The 20,735-nt window shown below is 38.3% G+C and overlaps 2 protein-coding genes across 6 annotated transcripts in view; both read right to left on the minus strand.

The window, feature by feature from the left end:
• Positions 1-179: 179 nt before the first annotated feature.
• Positions 180-11,953, minus strand: dyrk1ab (dual-specificity tyrosine-(Y)-phosphorylation regulated kinase 1A, b). 4 transcript variants are annotated; one of them, XM_054597515.1, is made up of 13 exons: positions 11,153-11,953; positions 10,840-10,904; positions 9,334-9,396; positions 7,379-7,575; positions 6,976-7,068; positions 6,657-6,845; positions 6,270-6,417; positions 5,890-6,176; positions 5,576-5,722; positions 5,048-5,188; positions 4,589-4,892; positions 4,293-4,417; positions 180-3,835 (listed from the first exon to the last, which is right to left on the minus strand). In XM_054597515.1, the coding sequence occupies exons 3-13, from the start codon at positions 9,344-9,346 to the stop codon at positions 3,248-3,250; spliced, it is 2,232 nt and encodes a 743-aa protein (XP_054453490.1). In that variant the 5' UTR covers positions 9,347-9,396; positions 10,840-10,904; positions 11,153-11,953; the 3' UTR covers positions 180-3,247. The 4 variants fall into 4 exon arrangements, with proteins under 4 accessions (XP_054453490.1, XP_054453481.1, XP_054453500.1 ...); XM_054597506.1 differs by lacking the exon at positions 10,840-10,904; XM_054597525.1 differs by lacking the exons at positions 9,334-9,396; positions 10,840-10,904 and having other exon boundaries at positions 11,153-11,244.
• A 6,534-nt stretch (positions 11,954-18,487) lies between these two features.
• The window catches only part of LOC129109813 (CD166 antigen homolog), a 34,705-nt gene continuing 32,457 nt past the window's right edge, over positions 18,488-20,735 (minus strand). For both annotated transcript variants that reach the window (XM_054622062.1, XM_054621990.1), the window contains 2 exons: positions 20,195-20,330; positions 18,488-20,108 (listed from right to left, as the gene is read on the minus strand). In XM_054622062.1, coding sequence (XP_054478037.1) covers positions 20,228-20,330 — 103 coding nt within the window. In that variant the 3' untranslated portion in view covers positions 18,488-20,108; positions 20,195-20,227. The remainder of the gene's footprint in view (positions 20,109-20,194; positions 20,331-20,735) is intronic.

A 20,735-nucleotide genomic window follows, 5' to 3' on the forward strand; every position in this document is an offset into this window, starting at 1 on the left:
TCCTTTTGCAGTGCATGGCATTGTGTTTTATTTGCAATACTGTATATAGCTCAAAAATACATTAGCAATTTGAGCTAATGTACTTTTGTGGGCAAAACGGTTTCTAGAATTAGATAAGATTAAGCACTTATTGTAAATTAGTTAATGTAGATGGAGAACAATAAAGACACACAGAGCAATTCAATTAACTTCTTTTTATATATCATACATAAGACTGTCTTAATATAATACAAAGGGCATTGTCATAAACACAGCAAAGTCTTGACTAGATCTTACAATCTGTGGATACATGGACTTATCCTTTCCCCCATGCTGTTCAATTCTATAGTGCATGTTGCATGTACAAAAAAAGTGAAAAAATGTGAAATCAAAAATGAAAAGGATAAATCCAAATTAAATAAGAGGATTTCAACTTCTGTTGGGTGTTCAGATATGTCGACAAGTATACGTGTTTGTGTATAACCCACAAACTGAACAGGCTTATGAAAGATGGAACCTTTTTTTTTTTCAACCATGTGCTTCTCATATAACCAAAAAGTAAGGTTTGTGATGTACATGCACTTACAATATACCCTGTGAAAATTATTAAGGTTTGAAGATCTAGCTTTCCCTGTTTGATTCAAACCCTACCTCATAGTGTTGTCCTGATGTAGTCAAGTACCTTTGCCAAAAGGCAAGGTTTTGCCACTAAGAAAACAGGAGTTCCTGCCCACTGAATGGTCACCAAATTGACAAACATAATCAACATACCAGCAGGAGCAAGGTAGTGAGTTCTATACTTCCTTTATTAAAAAAATATAAATATATACATAAATTCTATTTCAACTATTAAAAAGGGGCTGCATTTCATGACAACTGCTCTAAATAAGAGGTCAATCAGCATGATCTGAAATAGGCGCACACTTACGAGTCACTGCAGTCAATTTTTTTTCTTTTTCAGTCTTTATTTTTGGAATGTTTAGTACCAGTATGAGTGCCAGTAATAAAACCACTGGCGATTTCTAAATGTCTCAAATTCTGCGGGGTATGAAAAATGATTGCAAATTTGCAATTAACCTTGACATCCAGATAAAACCCCAATCTCAATATAGGTAGCTTTACATTTGTGTTTGTGGAAATACCAAGCATGGTCTCTTATGATGGTTTCTCCTTTAAAATGGCAACAGCATGACCTGTGGCCTGCCCTTTAATTTGAATGGTGGCTGTGGGCAGGTTTTTCTGTTTAATTTCAAAGCTGGTAAAATGAGCAACAGAAGAAAGAAAGCACTTCAAAATCCCTGATATAAAAAAAAAAAAATCTGGTTATTGACTAATGTTTTGAGGACATGCATGTCTGCCTAGGCAAAGCATGTGATTGTGGGCTTACGGACACCCTTTCCCTGTTGAATAGGACAACAATCATGGGGGATTTGCCCTTCCAAATCAGAAAAATACCATTCAACACAAACTGATTTGCCACAATTATTCTTACCCTGCCAAGACAATGACATTAAGTCATGCTTCACAGCAGAAACTAGCCAAGTTGACCAAATGATGTATGAAAGGCAGCAAAACCCTTTGAAATAGTATGATGGGGGCAAAAGAAAAACGACGACACAGAAATAGAACGCATTAGTCTCCTTTTTTTTTTTTTTTTAAACCATCAGCTTCTATCTTGCTACTCCGGAGCCTGCAGAGTAACTACCAAATTCTCTAACATACCAAAGTTTTTAAAAGACTCCCAAAATAATCTACCAATTAATATGGAAACAGTTTTGGTAAAACGTTGCAAACAAATCTGGCCAGAATACACAATAGCCAACGGTCTCAACAACGGTCTCCAGTTTTGCTAAAGTAATATATTGCAGCTGTTTGTATTGACGTTAAAATAAGATCTTGATAAACTTTGCGTCAAAGTGGTGAACTGCTACATTATTGGTTACAGACACCTATATGCTATAAAACAACTGCTTTGGTATAAAAACATATCCAAAGGGAAAATAAATTCTTGTAAAATTCACAGCATAATTTGAGGAGAAAAAAGGCAGTCACTTAACTCATTTTTTTCTTCAGTTTCCATGTTTTGGATGGAGAGACTTGTGCAGGTGGTTCTGATGAGGAACTACATGCAAAAGGGAAAAATAACAAAACATAAAAGGGTAGACTCTGGAATAGATAGTTCTTTCCACTGCAAAATCCTTAACCAGTGAATAAGATTTTCAAGGAAGTAATGTTTAGGAGGTTGTTGTGTACAATAAGACCCTGTTATGTGGGGCCCTGCTGAAGAAGAAATCTTTGTCGAGAAAGGCCTCAAATTACCATTCTTATTTACCTTTTCTAAGTTGTTTTAATTTCCTTAAAGAATTAAGGGCTGTCTAGAGAGAAAAATAGAGAAAAGCCATCTTAATTCAAATGATAATGTCCAGCTCCATCCCATTCCAAGTCCATGAGTCATAAGGCCAAAGGATTATCTAGAACCAGCCGCTGACTGTCTTCCTTTAACTGGGCTGGATCCTTTCGTCTCCTGCGCCCATCGCTGCTCTCATCTGTGCCGGGGCCGGGTTGCAGCTTGCAGGACTACGGGGCCTCTAGGCCTGAGGGGTGGTGCCTCCCTCTCCTTTGACCCAGTTGGTGTCAGTATCCACCTCCAGGGTCTCCTCTCCACCCGGCCAGCACAAGCTATAGGGACTCCACTGCTATGTGCTCCCCTTTAACAGAGTTACACAATACCGACCAACAACAAGAAATATCACCGCAAACACTTCCCCCTCATTGTCAAGCTACAGGATTTACAAGCAGCTTTTACGAGAAATTTCACTTAAAAAAGGGCAAAATAATTAAGAACCAGTGGAACAATAATGTCAGGCAGTCCACAGTTTGAACCGAAAGAGGACGCCAAGCATTTCATCACCAACAGCTACCTGCAAAACAGCTTCAAACTTTGCTCTGAAATGCTCCTTAGAAGATTTTGCCACAAAATACCATATGGTGATTACTTGGTGGTTACATGAAACTGGTGAAATGGTAAGATGGATGTCTCAATCTCACTATGTTTATTCCGCAGTATTATTTTGTGCCTAATGATTGCAAAAGAAAAACGGATGAAAATTACATATATACTTTTAACAAAGCTTTTTCTCTGTAGTAGCGGTTCAGTGATATCTCCCTTCTGACGTGAGCAGCTTTTGTTCTCAACACACCTTGTAGTAAAAAACACCACCTTAAAAATGACGCACAGGGGGGAACACACAGCCAAATGTCAGTGCAGTCACGAGCTGGCCATAGAACTCTGCTGCACACACACTCCAGTCATTGGAGATTCCTCCCGGTCCATGCCCTGCCTCATGCCCAGGTGGCCTTCCGCTAGGTAGTGGGCAGGCCCTGTGTTCGTGCCCATGGAGAATGCAGGGTGCGCTGCCATGCCAGTCTCCTGCCGTGGGTTCGAGAAGGCACCTAGCCCCATGCTCAGCCCACCATTCTGACCAAAGTCAAGGGCTCCGGCAGGCAAATGGCGGAGCTGGTAGGCCTGGTTGCCATGGTTCCCAGTGGAAGAGGACGATGTAGAGGAAGAGGAGGCAGAGGAAGACAGGGAGGTCATGGACAGATGGCCATGAACTACCTCCATGGAGTCCTGTGTTGAGGAGCTGTGTGTCGGGGAGGTGTAGTGGCGTGGGCGTGGTCGTGTAGCCATCATCTGCCCGTGGTGGTGATGAGTATGTGAGTGGGGATGCAGGGCCTTAGGGTGCTGAGGGGGGACATGGAAGGTGGTCTCCTGGACTGGGTGGGTCTCTCCAGCGACTGACTCTGGTCCAACACCACCTCCCCACACCAGAGGGGGTGGGTAAGGCTGTCTTGCCTGCCAATGTAAAAAAGATAAACAACAAGAGTCAGTTGTGGAAAATGGCTGCCCCATTTTTAAGGTTTCAAGTTAGCATTGTGGTCATTTTATAATAACTCCCAATATTGGAAGCATACATGTTACATTCAGAAAATGAAATTCCAACACACAAGTTTTTTTTATTTTGATGTTTATACAGTATTTGATTAGGATCAGACCATCAGCAAGGCAATCAAGCAACATGAACATTTTTTATTTAAGGGATGTTTTCTTAGACAATGTATTAACCTCTTTTGATATTGTTCTGAAAAGAACTTAATTAGAAAGCTCAAAATCTTGGGGTAGCCCCCATGCACATTTAGAAATAATGTACTACGGTTTTGGAGATACAAAAAAAAATAATAAAACAACACCATCACAATGACTCCACTCAGTATCAGATGAAATTACAGATGGTTCCCGTTTTCTTACTGACCTGTGGGCAGAGGCTGTCACCATCGATGGTAGGCAAGGCCGCGCCGAAGTGTCCTCCACTGTGCAAGTGGTGATGGGTAGGGTCTGATCTTGCTCTGCCACTGGTACTTGTCCCAGAAGATCCTCCTAAGGGTTAAACAAAAGTGTCATCAAGTGCACAAACTCAATCCCCCTAACCAAATAAGACACGTTTAGTTGGGTGATAGGATACATTTCTGATGTTAGCTGACAAAACTATTTCTTTCACAAATTTACATGACTGACAGTCGAGCAGCAGAGTTTTCAGGTGGCAGTTACCTGAACTAGAGGAGGTGCTGGAGGTGGTTCCTGAAGACTGGGACTGCTCTAATGCGGGGCTTGTGGACACGCTGCTGCTTGTGTTGGTCCCCTCATCCGCAGTCTTCTTGAAGAAGCTGTGCTGCAGGGCATAGTAGGGCTGGATGCGGCTCTTAGGGTCATAGTCCAACATCCGGAGGATCAGGTCCTTGAACTTCAAGTAGTCAGCAACAGCATGGCCAGACTCCCCCGCCCGCCGGCCACCTGGACCCCCTGTCTCCACACCCAGGATGGAGTGGAGCTTCCGAGAGGCTGGAGGCTTATACTGTTTAAAAGGTAGAGTACACAAAGATTAAGAGATTTACTCAGCCATGGCCTCTGTATATCATCACTCAATCTACCTTGGTTTTTAATATAATCACATAACACAATTTTTTGTCAGTGTAACTACAGCAATTAAAAAATGTAAACTGAGCTCACCCTTTTGCCATCTTTGGTCTTCTTAACACTCCATGTACCATCTGAAAGCTTCTCAAAAAACTTCCTGGCTTTTGGGGCTAGGTCCATTATGTGATTAGGTGGGATACCAAGAACCTCGACTATTTTGTTCATCTGGTCCACCTGGAGAACAAGTTATTCATTATGTTATTGTAACATTTACATTGTACATCTGCACATACAAGATAGCACCCTGAACAGATTTTATACCCAGTAAATGTGAAGTTAAATGTCATCAAATGTTATCCTAAGTTGACTTAACGGTCAGAACATTTAGGCTCTGGCAAATGGCCACAATTACTAGAAACAACTATTTGAAGACTTGACAACCGAGTGTTGTGTGATATGTTTTAGGCTTGGGAAATCCACTTCTCAATCTTTGAGGCTTAAATGAAATTTGCAAGCTACACATCACCTACAAGAATTATCAAATGTCAATAAAGCCATTTCCTTTCTTAGTTATAGTACAAAACAAAAGACGGCACAAAAAGCATTTCAGTTTTTTTATACCTCATTGGCTCCGCTGAAGAGAGGTTCTCCAGTGTGCATCTCTACCAAGATGCAACCCAAGGACCACATGTCGATGGCCAGGTCATAGGGCATTCCCAGCAGCACCTCTGGGGAACGGTAGAAGCGACTCTGGATATATTGGTATATCTACAAAATGAAAGCATGGACGTCAGACTCCGTTTTTACCTGTAATCTCTGAATGACCTTTTCATTATACCCAACGTCTTGAAGCAAATACTATCACACACACTTCTCAAAGGCGTTCTTGCATACATTAATTTTATTGCTGATAAGAAAAAGCTGCAGCTAGATACCCTTTGTCCCAGTTGGCATGAGCTGCCAAAGTCCACTATTTTGATGGCACTCCTCTTGGGGTTACAAAGGAGGATGTTTTCAGGCTTCAGGTCACAGTGGATGATGCTGAGCTCAGGCGTGGCCAGGAAGAGCAGCGCCGTGCATAGCTGCTGGGCAAACTTCCGGGTGAGGTTGAGCGAGACACCGCGGAAGTTGGTATTTCGGAGTAGGTCATACAGGTTATAGGAAAGCATCTCAAACACGAGGCAGAGGTGGTTCCGGAACATGAAGTGACGCTTTAGGTGAACTGCAGAAAACCAAATTGCACCCATGTTAGTTAAATACAGGAAAATCCTTTTATCCCTCATAAGATCTCAGGCAAATTTCGAGAGTGGATTACCGATGTAGTATTTCATCTCGGTATCATGTTTGTTCATGAGCTCTAGGAGGCGCACTTCAATCTGGGCTTGATTGAGGAAAGCTTTCTTGTTCTTGATGATCTTAATGGCAACCCATTCCTGCTCAGCACGGTCGTACGCTTTCACAACCTGAAGATGCCAACAAATGCAAATTTTAATCATCTCCAAAGTTAAATAGGAACTGTTCCTTTGATAACAAACATACAACATTTCAAATGTTAACTGCACATGAAAATTCTTCTGTAAGTAGCTAACACCTTTCTGTTATTCATAGAGAGGAATGATAAATCCATCATTTGTTTCTCCAAGTTCAAAACAATTGTCTCGGTCACATGATCAAACCAAGTGTGCAATTTATAAGTAAGTACCTGTCCAAATGATCCTTTTCCTATCAAGGAATCAATCTCATAGCGGTCCATCCACTTCTCCCCATTCTTGACGATGTAGTCATAGTTATCATCGTCATAGCCATCATTGAAGACTTTCCTCTCTTTTTTGTGACTGGAGTCTTCACCCTGACCCTGTTGGTGCCGTCGCTTCTTTTTTGCATAATACACCTATAAATTAAAAAGTAAACAATTCCCATGATCACACTTGAAGACATTTTAGATTGACTCTTAAATTTTCTGAATGTATGCAACATGCAGATAATTTAGTTAAAAATATTTAATGAAAAACAAAACAAACCTCATTGATGTGTTTGTATGTTTTGATAAGGTCAATGGAGAGCTTCCTCAGGGGAGCTGAAGTTGGGTCACGAAAGCACTGGGGCATGTGCCTCTGAAGTATCAAATGGGAAAGTCAAAACATTTCATAAACAAACAATATGCACAATACACTTTTAAGAAGCAGGGTTTATCTTAATTGCTTATGGTCAATCTTAGAGGTCATTTATTAAATTTGATCAAATATATTTTGCACAATTTTAAATGGCTCATTGAAAGAACATGTACAAGCAGCTACTCTGCCTGGTGACAGCAGCAAAGAGGGAAGTATACTTTCATATCACATCAAGTATTGCAATTCTTGTAAGACTACACATACAGACTAACAGAAATGCAAGGGCTGGGGTAGGGTAGGGTTAGTGTACCTGATTGGCAGTGAGCTGTGGTGTCTGGTCGCTGTACGGTAAAACCGTAACAGATTGGTCAGTGCTTGGCTGGTGGCGGTCACTGTACTGCTGGTGCGTATGGGGCATTGGAGCAGCCATCTGAAGACCAGCAGTGTGTAAAGAAAAAGAGGGCGCAAGCCGGACGGACGAAGGTTTGCATGCTGAAGTCTCTCCTCCTAGAAGAAATTAACACTGCTATGAGTTGCATATTACCTTAATTCAAAATGATATGTAACAAAAACACACAAAGGAGAAAAAAGGCTAATGATCTTGATGTAAAACAGCAGTATTTTCCTCTTCCATACAAGCAGTTAACAGTCCAAAAATAAAACAGATAAAGAGATTTGCTTTTTATTGTACAGATTTATTACAAAAGGGCATTATTATCTGGTTATTCTAACCTTTGACCATTCCCTTAACACCGCAAATGCCTAGCTTAAATTTACCTTTGGAAAAAAAATATTTAAAAAAATATATAATAAATATATAATATAATATATATATATATACACACATATATGCAAAATGTAATATATACATGCATGTTGAACTGATCAAGCTTACACTGATTAAAATGATCATAAGATGTTGAGAACAATAAAAAGGATTAATTCATTGCTAAGAGACATGTCAGATAATACTGGGTTTCTTTTGTTAAACATGTACGGTCAGAAAAATGCATCAAAAGATAACCACAAAATAAATTATAGCAGTAATATATCAACCTTTGTGAAGAAAAAGGAGCAAAACAGCAGGTTTAACAGTGAAAAGGGGTGAAAATAAAGCATCTCCACACTATACAGTGAATCATCCTTCATTTTAAGCCAGAAGGAATCAAAAAATTATCAAATAGCATGTGCAGCTATCAGCATCTCTCACCAGACAACACAATTCACCAGTGCTACACAGTAACCACTATTCAGAATCCCAGCAACAGCACCTAATTAGCATAGCCTATCACCACAGAGATACAGCGTGATTTGGCAAGCCCATCAATGCACAGACCAATCACAACGCAGTATGCAAATAGCCTACTTTTGTTGCCAGGGCAGAGCTGCTCCCATTTTCCAATGAGAAAACAAGAAATAAACAAGAAATAAAATTGAACTTTGGCACACTTAGACGCTGCTTTCAACACAAGAGCCTGACAGCAAAATAGCTGCACAGCCCAAAACCTGCACTCCATCTGAGAGCATTAGAAAGCTGACCCAGCTTTGGAAAAGGAAAATATATACACATCCACTGACAGAAATAGGAGGAACTGTAAGATGATAGAGCACAGTCAAAGGCTGTATTTAAAAAGCTAAGCTATTTGATGTACAATATGTGTCTGTACTTACATATATATATATATATATATATATATATATATATATATATATATATATAAAAAAATAAATGATATATATATATATATATATTTTTTTTTTTTTTTTTATATATAAAATAAAAACTTCTTTTTTAAAAAAAATAAGACCTTGTGTTGCAAGGATGGCACATGCGATACTTTAAAAGTAAAACTAATTTTGTTTAATAAGATAGGCCTAATATCAAATATTTTTGACTTGAATCTTTTTTATAGACAAATCTATTTAAAGCACTTAAATGATAAGAATAATATTTCATTATGACTATTGTGCCTATTTCCATGATTGTTCAGCTGAGACCTGAAAACATTTTATGGCAAGCAAATGTTAATCATTTGGAGCTCTGTCATTAAATAAAAAGTTAAACTGCATTAAATTGATATTTAAATACGCCATTGACCAATCTTGTAATTATTTAACATTGTTTGACTTATTCCCACTTAGGAATGTCCTAAAATGTGTGAGTCTAGATGTCTGATTCAAAACAGCCAAATAACTGAAAGGGAAGAAGATCTTAGGTGCACCACTTCCCACAAAAGGGTTAAAGCTTAATATATAGGAGCTAACCTGGATGCATCATCTCCTGTAAAATTTCATATCATCCTGGCAGGAGAGTCCAGCAGCAAACCACTACAAAGAATAAAAAACAGATCATTATCATTGTGCATCTTTGGTGGGGATTTAACTTCATAGTGGTTCAACTTTTGTTGAGAAGAAGGGACAGAGGACCCCTGGAGAATAGTGGACACCCCAAAACTTTGAAAGCTGTGCTTGGGGTAGAAGAAAGAACTTTTGGGGAAATAATAATAAAATAAAATAATTCAGATATTCTATGAAAAGCAACATGCTTGTGGATCAACTGTCAAAAGCAGTTAATGCCTGGGCAATGGCATTTTCAAAACACAGAAGAGATGAAGCTCTTAGGGAACGGTTAAAAGATGAATAGTTCACCCAGAGTGGCACAAACTAGATAGTTATTAACAAAACAAATGAAGATTAATATCGTTGTGGACTTTGTTGTGGTTCTCCGCTCAAAAGGCCCATAGTCAATACACCTTTATGAATATAGTGGATTGTATGAAATAATAAAAGAAAATACTTAAAAGAATAGGCAGCCCAACCTAAATGACTGTATGCACGTTATAATAAAGTACTACACGTTGCTGTATCAGGCAAATTGACAAAGAACTGAAAAGGTTTGGGTTGAGCCCATTTTACCAACAGAATGTCTGACATCAGTCCAACATAGCTGTGGAGTGAATTTGGGTTTTTCCTTTTTAAATCATTTGGCCTGATGGTAAAAACCCAAGCTGCATTTGACAATAAAGCCATTTTGCGAGCGCACTTGTAGCTCTTCACTCTTCATCTCCTAAACCTTTGATTATTCTTCATTTTCAGTACTGACACATGAACAGTTCCTCTCCTGGCTCTCCTCACCACGGCACCGACGGGCCTATTTTAGGTGTAAATATAACGACAGCTAGCATGCTATTAGCGGCTGTATCGCATCCTAAGTGATAGCTGGAGACCTCTGTAACGAGCCTGTGTGTCACCTCCTCACGCCCAGCTGATAAGATCCAGTCCCAGAGCCGGATCAAACGCAACCCATCCGAAACAATTAAAAGCCCAACGACGATGCCCGCTGCCTCTGTACTCACAGATGATGGGGTAGATCTCGTCATGGTTGGGATTTAGAAAGCATATTCAGCGTTAATGTGCCCTCTTCTCTACATGTCGTCCGTGTATCCCCGTTGTATTAACGGCAGGCTGACCGGTGTCGTCGGTAACGTTACCGTGGAAAGACTGCGGGACGGGTCTCTCCCCAACCAGCAGCAGCAGCAGCGGCGGTAACGTTAGCTGGTGACGCTGCGTTCATCCAGCGGGTCTCGGGGCCCAAGCAGCCGGTCCGTCAACAAGCCAGCGTTAGTTAACCATTAGCCAGGTTAGCAGAGCTAGCTCCCGCAGCCAAGGAGCACCTCTGAAGCCCAAACTACACCCGGGGGTGGAGGTGGAGGTTTAGACAAGCAGACGGGACTGCTGGCTAACCCCGCAGCGTTTGTTTAAATAACTCACGATGACAGTGTGCCTCTCGTCGGCCGGAGCAGCGGGACTCTCCGTCCGTGTGGTCCTCTGCTCCCCTGCAGCTCACAACAAGCGACACACATCCACATTACAGCGGGTCGGTTGACCTGCTGACTGCTCCAGACCAGTCGGCACCGACACACAATGTAAGCTAGCCGCCATACCACAGGCTCACAGGCTCACCTCCACCGTCCATCGTTGTTAACATCCACACACACATACACACATATATACACACACACACACAGCTGTAGACGTGTTACAACCATGAAAGCTGATGTAAAAAAACAAAACATTTGCTCACCTCTGATGGCACGATCTTCATTTAAAGTCCAATAACCTGTATGATGAGGAAACTTATCCAGCTTGCTTCTCTCCCCTCCCTGCACGGTTAGCGAGTAACGTTAACGGTGAATCCGGTCCCCGGTCCGCAGCTCGGCTACCTCTAAAATAATCCTCCACACTGGCTTAAAACGCGTCTCATCTCCCGAGCTTCAGTGCACAACATCAGCGTTTGACTAAGGTTACCATCAGCTGGTGACTAGCAGCATGCTAGCGTTGACTAGCACGCATAACTGGCTAGCTAACCTCAGCGGAACGGCTAGCTAGCATTAGCTACCTGCTGGCTAGCCTCGAGCTAACACTTTTAGCCGCCGCTAAATAAACGTTACGCCAAATCCAGATTTTACCGTGTCTTTAGCACATTTAGCGTCGGCAGCGTCGACGATGACGACAATGCTGTTGAATCCAGAGTGTTTCAAACATGAAACAGAAACCGTGTCCTCTGATAATTTTGGTTAAGAATTTTGTGTCAATTTTCACAAAATGGCGCGCGGTCCAAACCTGCGCAGTGAACCGGCCCGGTGGACCAGAGACACGGACAACTGAGTTAGTGCGGCGCCGCCTAATTATTTCAACTATGTTAAAACGTCGGCCTCTTGATCTTCTTAATCCGGTCCACTAGACGCATTTCGATATCCAAAAACGTCAAATATATATCCACTGGCAGCATTATTCCGGCGGGAAGGGAGAACATTTGAAAAGACTGAGCTGGGAAAAAAACCCTACTGACAAAATGGCGATGCTCTAGCTTGTTGCCATGGCAACTGTCAATCAAAAAAAATGAAGTCCCCGGATGTACCAATGACGACTAAAATGTAACTGGCCAAAGTTACAGGACACACACATAAGACTAGTGGTGTCCCTGTCTGTCTTGTTAACCGTGTTTGGCCTGTTGCTACCACCTAGCAGAAATGTTAATTGACAGAGTTTTTTTTTTTTTTTTTTTACAAATTTAAACTACCATTGGCTTTTTTTTTTTTTTATTGTAGCCTTACGAGGCGTTTGTCTTCTTTTCTTTTTTTTTAGCGTTGTTGATTTGAAAAGTAATGAACTAACTGTAACTTATTTACAGTCAAAGCCATAACCCCATTACTAGTTAAACTAATAATGTTTTCACATTTATTGTTATATATCTTTTTTTTTTTTAAGTTAACCAGCTGTATTTCCTGCTCTTTCCATTATTTTTTATATAAATTCCCTTGCTTTAGCCGACACTGTCACCCTGCTGAGCTGCAGTGGAGCAATAGTAACAAAACAGGGAATGTTGTACTCAAAAAACACAAAGACTTAAGAAGATATCGCATATGTTTGTGTACATCTGAAGCCTTTGTTAAGCCTCGGATAAACTTTGGAATTCATTCTTGCACAGACAGAGGTATACTCACTTAGGAGATGATCACATATTGGCCAGAATGGACAAGCAGAATGATTACAGCAATACAAACCTGTTTCAAAATACTCATGGGCACCTGACTATAGTTTTCAGAAGGACATTAAAGTTGTGAAGCCATCCTTGACATTTCTCAATTCTAAATATGTGCTAAAAGTTTATAAACTTTTGATCAATGTTTAGTTCGTTTGGCACCTGTATTAAATTAAATGTATTTCCTCGGAAAAGAAAAATAGAAAATATAATTTTGCCTAGAAAAAGTAATAAACTAAACTAGAGCTAAACCCCCAGAACAACCGTTGAAGGATAAACATTTAACCAGTTGGCTATACCTACAACTAACAGTCAGTGCAGCAAAATAAATAATGACGCTTTATTCATAATAAGGGAAAATGAAATTTAGTAGGGCAGCTTTTTTGCTGCAGGCCTGCATTTCTGTCAAATTGATAGCTATTTATCACAAACATTCTAAACTTTGTTGCTTTCCCAAAACACTTGTTATTCCATCTGAGACTGTCATGACAGTTAACTACTGCATACAGCAATTATTTTCATTTGTCCTCCAGGCACAAGAGATATCTATGATCTGAGTGAAGTTGTCAACTTATGACATCTGCTGGCTGTGTGCAAACCCTAAAGGGTTGTTGTGTAGCTACCATTCAAACCAAAGGGGCCAACATGATGACTATCTGTCCCCACAGCAGTTACATAGGACTGTCTGCCAAATTTGGACACTGACACACAGAGAAATCAGTGAACATAGCTGCTTTCAACGCTTTAGCAACATTTTAAGACTGTATTTATTCAAGAAGTGGAATTGTCATATCTTTTTTGTTTTACTCCTTTGTGCTATTGTTTGAGAGAGCGTTCCACACTGGTTTATTTGTAATCAAAGGATGAATGTTGCTTTACTGATTTCGTTATAGGTTTCTAAGAGGTGATTTATTATTAAAAAAAAAATACAACATAAAAAAGCTGCCTTAACAAGAGTTTTCATCCTGCATGTTGGAACAATTAAAAGACTTCTGCAAGAGAACTTGAGGGGCCGTCCTGGTTCATACACTGCAAGCATGTCAGACAAGTAGGCCAATGCAAAACCATGAAGTGCAATAAAGATAAGAAATAATTATTGAATCAAAACGAAAACTGACAGCAACTATGTGAGGACTTTAAAATAGGTGTTATGTGTTCTCTGCTTCTAGTCCTATCAGCACTCAGGCAGCAGAGGTCAGAATCAATTCTAACTGATTTTTTTGTTTAGACCAGATAGGAGGGCATTGGCCTGCTGGATATTAAAGCTTGATTTTGACCACACTTTAGCTATATTTTTGAGATGATTGGCTTCAGGTAAGAGAATTGGATTTTGTGGCCAGTATCTCCCTCTTACACTCAGAGCTGCACCATTTTCCTTACCTGCCAGAATCCAAATGATTAGCTATAGCTTGGTAGCCTCAGTTAAAAGCAGTTAAAAACATAAGACTTGTTTTTGTTGGGAACCAGTGTTAACTACTGCTTTGACTAATGGCTATCCAGTCCAGAAGTTCCCCAACATAAATGTGGAGGACATTTACCCGTGGCATAATTTAGACTGCGATGAAACTCTCAAGATATACTATATATGTACCTCTACAGATAAATAATCTTTCATCCTAATCAATATCACATGGGATTTATGGAATCTATGCATTGTTTGTGGACATAGTTGTTTTTTTATTAAATATTTACTTTAGAAAAACATGTGCTTGACTAGTTAACATTAAACCATTAGCTTTGGTAAAAACCTATGCCTGAATATTTATCAAACTTTTAATTAAATATATTTGGGGAGAGGGCAGATTGTCATACCTGCATGGGAGAAATATCCTGCTACTTATGTAAAAAGTAAGCCTGCAAATTTCCCCGCTGCGGGACTAATAAAGGATTATCTTATCTTATCTTATCTTAAAAGAAAGCACAAATATAACACTTTCCTATTGTTTTTTACGCGTCCCTCCTTCTGTTTCCCACCGTTGGACCAGACAACAAGCACACATCCCATTAAGCCTATTTATGACCTTTGGCAGGTTTATTAAAAGTGTCCTAAATCACGGTGGAAAAGTTAGATTTTTAGGTGTGTATTTTAAATACAGTAAATATTGTTTTAATTGTCTTTTCCATGACTATATTACAACATAGAGCAGGTTCCAATGGTGTTGTTACACAGGTTGAGATGCCACTAATAATGTTATGTTGTTTACCTGTGCCATTTTCCCACATTAGTCAAGAGCAGTCATCAAGTAAATCCTACCTGTTTATTGGCCAAGACATTAGCTGAAAGGGAACGTTCACCCCCAAAACTGTCTATTAATTCTTCAACTTTTTTAGCCAGGAATTTTTTAACAGAATAACTATACTGTTAAACATCAGCAAGACAATACCTAATAATAAAGCTAATCAAATTGCAAGTGAAGCACAAGCTTTGTAAGACATATATCTACTATTTCATGCATGGATAGATTTTCACCACAATTTTGCCACTTCTATGTCATTTTCTTGCTCAACATTATAGTCAAAGGGTTTATCCAATGCAGAGTGTCTTTGGGTGAGTGCTATCAGTGAGTGATTGACCAGAAATCCTTACTTCTAGCCCACAACAGACTTCTAAAATCACTTGCAACCAAACCCCACGAACCCCAGCAGTCACTGCAGAGACCCTAATGCACATAAAGCAACAGAAAAAAATGCTTTGCAGGATGAATACATGACCACTTCCAAACCATGCCTAATGTTCAAAGCCTACAGGAAAAAAAGTATACAGTTTACCCCTGTCTCTGACACAGAAGGCTTATGACATTCCATACATCTAAGTACAAAAGGGCCATTAGGATGTAAGAGCATCAACAATTGATGAAAATGCTTTTTTAATTAAAATAAGTTAAACATTTCACAAAAAAAAGTTTGCTTCAGAAACGTTTTGTTATATACATAGCACAGGGTTTAAAGTCTAGAACATGATTATTGTGTTGTTTTTATATGTTTGTACAAGTGATACATGGAGAAAAGGGGTATAGGCTTTCCAGTTTGTGACAGCATTGCAAATGTGGGCTTAGTGAAGTTATTGTCCGTTGCTTATGTCAGTTTGTGTTGCACTTGTTGGCCTGCAGGTGCTTGTTGGGTTTCACTGAATTAGTCAAAATGTGTCTCCTCTGACAGACAATATTACTCAATCAAAGTCTACGGTAAACTTAAGACTGCTCATAAAAATGTTTGAGAAAAATGATTGTTGTTGAAAAAATACTGTAACCACTGATTTGCTACATATTTTCAGACCATTGCATTACGTGTTCCTCCAGCTACATCTGAAGTCTTTTGGGCACAAATTCTCTTTGTCATTTTTTGTTTTGTTTGACTGTCAGAGGACTGAAGGCCACAGAGGTCACAAGTGTAGTTTTATGTTGTGAAAGTATCACAATATAATTATCTATGAAATACTGTTGTCAATGTGAAGGAATTATCTGAAAATATAGACGCACATTTGCACATACAACCAGCATGTCGAGATTCTCCTGTGGGGGTCTTTGATAATCAAGAATCACATGTGACCCAAATAGTAAATAAATATATTGGATCTTTTTTATGTTTTCTGTGTTTCTGTAAATGTGTTCATGTTCCACTTGGTTCTCATCTACCTGTGAACCAACATACTGTAGGATTTTGTCATACATGTACAATTTCCCCGATTCAATTTCTACACCAGTGACTTTACATGCCAGCCAAATGGTTGAAGTGAGTGGTTAGATTGCAAAAACTCTGTTAACAATATCGTATATATATATATATATATATATATATATATATATATATATATATATATATATATATATATATATATATATATATATATATGTGTGTGTATATAAACGTTTTAAATCTTGAATGAAATCGTCTTGCGACACAGAACAATCCTGTAAAGTAAAAAAAATTCTAAAAGCTTAAAGTTTTTTTCAATTTCCGTGGGATTCGATCTTTAATCCTCATATTGTCAAATACAAAATAAAGTTTTCTACCAGTGGCCAACAAATTGTCTCATTCTTCCTTCTGCATGGGCTGAACAATTGACAATAATAATTTAAATATCATGTGCAACATTTTTCAACATCATGCAACATTCCCTTTCAATGTCATGTGCAATATTCCTATTTAAATATAATGTGCTATATTAGTTTAAATTACTTTTTCAATATCATAGGCAATATTATTTTTATATTTTGGTTTACTTATTTTACTTTTATTGTTATTGTAATGTCTATTAGGCACTGGAGTTGGTATTACTTAGCAAACACGTTATATATTTTTCATTGTTGCAATTTAATTTTCTGTTTTTGTTGACATATTTATCCTATTTTATCTTAACTCATGCTCTCAGACTTTAGCTGTATAAACATAGTTTTTATTCACAGAAAAAACCCTTCTAACAGATATGTTTCCTTGACTCCAACACTGATTGTTACAGTTATTTATTTGAACACAGGATGGCAGTAGAAGCTTATTTTGTTCCGTATTATGCAGACCATCTGGTGATGACGTCCATGCTTAAATTTCTTAGTATACATTTATTTGGAGATTGTGTATCAGCTGCTAACTGGCTGAGTAGAAGCTGGTTAAAGGTGATGACTAAACACATGCAGGGCTATCACTGCCATAGTCAAGGGACTGAACCTACTGGTGACATTGAACAGTAAATTACCTTTCATTTCATGTGATCATCAAACAAATATCGTATTTCTGGATTGTGTGAAAAAGTACATTTATATCTCCAGTTGAAGTAGTTTTAATCAAAGCAGGGTGTCCTACATGTCTCCAATCCAGAATCAGTCAGAATTAACGTTCCTGCCTTTTCTCTTCATGAGTGTACTCACAAGCCTTTTCTGCTTCAGTCATTGGATTTAATGGTTTCCAATGATGTTGTCCACTTTCACATAATTTAATTAATTTAGCCCCTGCTGAGACACCACTGCTGAGTCAAAATAGATTCCAAAGATATTGTTTTGCCATTCTAAGTTAATGGCAGTGCTGGAAGAAGTATTTAGATTCTTTATTTACGTAGTAATATCATATAGTAAAAACACTGCTTTCAACATGTTTACTCAAGTAAAAGTATAAGAATTAGCTAAATATAAATTAAGTAAAAGTTAAAAAGCATGATAAAAAGCACAATATTTCTGTCAGAATTGCAGTGGAGTAGAGGGATATAGTAAAGTACAAGTACCTTAAAGTGTGCTTAAACACAATACCTTAGTAAATGCACTTACCTCAAATAGTTGATGGTGAAATGGTTGGAATGGTTTTGAATCTGATTAGACGCCATTCACATTTCATAAATATCCATACCCTGATATTGTAGATAAAAAAAAAAGATGTCCAAGTTATAATCCAAATTCTTAGTTTTGATAATTAATTTTGGATCAAATAGAAAATCCTGATGAGTTTTTTTGCCGAGATCATTTTCAGAAAATTATTTTAATGTTATAACAATAACACGAATTTAATAGATTTACAATAGTTTCAACCACAAATAAATTTAAACATAGCAGGCCACATTATAAAACCTTTGACTTCGTCTATTTGTTCCTCTGATGCGGTTTCATCACATTCCAAGATTGATGTTAATACATTTCCTCCTGCAGAATACATTACTTATATATATATAATACTGAAATAACATTTGTTTCCACTATTTGCAAGTCTTATTTTGCTCTGTTAGTGTATTTTCTGCAATATTCAGTCTTGTAAAACTACTATATGGAACAGTTATTGGCACCAAGTTTTTTCTTCCCAGAAGTGAAGAACATTTTGTAACCGTGTTGTTTTTATTTCGAAAGATGAAAAATGTGAAAACTGTAACATAATTCATTTTCAGGACATAACTTTTTCAAATGTACACTTTATTTTAAACAAAAGTACAAAAACAAACATCAGGTATTTACAATACTTGCATGGCAATGTTCACTTTCTTTGGTCAATCTTCCAATTTGATGTTTTTACACACAGTAGGCAAACAAACAGCAGCTGGAGATTATCACATGCTGAATCTAGCATTCAACCAGACGCTGAGCAACCTACTGATGACTCGCAACTTAATTACACTTTTGTAAGCTATGCAAGCAATTTACCAACTGTTTCAATCCAAGTTATGAATTATATGACAATAATTGAATTTGCGTACCTGGACATTTTTTACATTATAAATAGCAAAAAGAAAATTAAATTCACATACTTCACAATTACATCCTGGTCTTGATACATTTTCAAATTTAGTAAATGCTCTTGAAAGGACCAAATTTGTGACATGTACAGCTGCGAGTATTCCATCGTATTCTACACCAATCTGACATGAAAACATGAACCCTAGTGCACATCACAAACTGAAGAAATTACAGGTAGATTTTCAAAAGAAGGCAAATTTTTAATGACGGCCACTTTGAGATAAAAACCTTGTCCTCTCTGTGTGCTCCATCAAAAAATTATGCCATAGCTACACAATAAACAATCATACCTCAACACTGATGAAGAACAAATTGAGAGTTCACTTACAGTCTTGAAACTTTATTTAATTACTACAGGCTCAATGAGTTCTTGCGTGAAAAAAACACAAAAAACACTGGCTTAATGTAAAACAATCTGTACAGCCAAATTAAAGCCAATGATATGAGTTGAGTTAAGCTAAGATTTATCTCAATAATCTACCTGCCTGTGTTACACAGTGGTTATGTCGAATGTACAGTTCATTTGAAAAAAAGAAACTGAGTTTCTCTTGTTTTCTTTCCTGGTTACTTTACAAAGAGTTGCACACAATCATAGAACAAAAAAAAAAATCATGTAATGCCAAAGAACTCTGTGCCACATCGCCTACTTCCTGCAATGTAAATCATATCACCATCTATAACTAATGACGAGTATCACCCCCATAACCCATAGCCCTTTCAGGAAATTCATCTCTATTTCAACAATTATTTTACGCCTGAATGAACAAACTGAAACAAATGCACCAAGAAAAAAATTAAGTACACTGATGTTGAAGGCAGAGGTTGTTTGGCTGTGATGAAGTGAAGCACAGAAGCAATGGCGGTGATGTCCCTATGTCTCCCAGGGCCAAAGAGTCAGACTAATGTAGGCCTACACATCCTTACAGCAAAGGCAACTGGTCTAGTAGTTATTCTACTTGCATCAACTAACAAAACCAAAAAGATCAGCATTTTCTCAGTTTACCAAATTCCATTCTAACAAACATGAGTCCTAATAGTAGACAAGCTTACACGTGTATCAGTAGTGCAGACAAGTTATGTATATCACATACAGTATCCATTCATTTTTATTTTTTTTTAGGAATGGAGGGGTGAGGGTTTGACGGGTGAGGGAGTTGTTTGGATATGCTTTTTAGTCAAATTTTCCCTGAAACCAAATCCAAAGCGTCTTCATCCCAATGTACACTTGTTTCCCCCCCCAAAGACAAAGGTGAAGAGAGATGTGCAAAAGTTCCACGTTCCCACTGGAAAGAGATAAAAATCGATGTTTAAAAAGAGAATGACTTTGTTCATCTTTATTTCTAAGGCATACGATGGAAATGTTTTCTACCTTTCACATTTCCAAAGGATGGTTGCCGTTTCTTTACACCTCAGCTTTTTGGCTGTTCTCCTCCACTTTCTCCTCCAGTTTTTTCTCCTCCTCAGAGGACCCGTTCTCCTTTTCACCAGTCTTCCAGCTTCCTTGCCTGTTTAGCATAAAAAACATTGTTACCCAACATGCTGATATTCCTTCCCTCTGCAGCCATTTGTATGAAAAACAAACTGTATACTGGAGGACGTCGTGTTGACTACACGTGTGCTGCATAATATCAAATATACACTGTTTATTTGCACTTGATGGGAACTTGGTGGTGACTAGGTAAATCAAGAGGTGTCACTGATACTGATGTTTATTTCACAAAATATCTGTATATGGATTTGAATATATGTTTAATACTCCTCTTATGTATGTAATGTAAGTTTAGCAGCCAAAAAAAACTAAGAAACATTTGTAACACACTACTTTTAACCATGTACCTAAATGACATAGTAATGCACGTCTAAAAAATATTCTGATTATATAGCAGTATTATGATTGTTTGTTGCAAGGT

This window comes from Anoplopoma fimbria, chromosome 1 (assembly GCF_027596085.1).
Source record: "Anoplopoma fimbria isolate UVic2021 breed Golden Eagle Sablefish chromosome 1, Afim_UVic_2022, whole genome shotgun sequence".
NCBI classification, from domain to species: Eukaryota; Metazoa; Chordata; class Actinopteri; order Perciformes; family Anoplopomatidae; genus Anoplopoma; species Anoplopoma fimbria.

Bases quoted from the DNA above. Each gene is read 5' to 3' on its own strand.
- dyrk1ab (XM_054597506.1), bottom strand. The intron at 6,177-6,269 runs GTAATCCACTCT...GGTTTTCTGCAG, and splicing joins CGAGATGAAATACTACATCG to TTCACCTAAAGCGTCACTTC. The intron at 5,189-5,575 runs GTATAAAAAAAC...CTTGTTCTCCAG, and splicing joins TCTTCAGCGGAGCCAATGAG to GTGGACCAGATGAACAAAAT.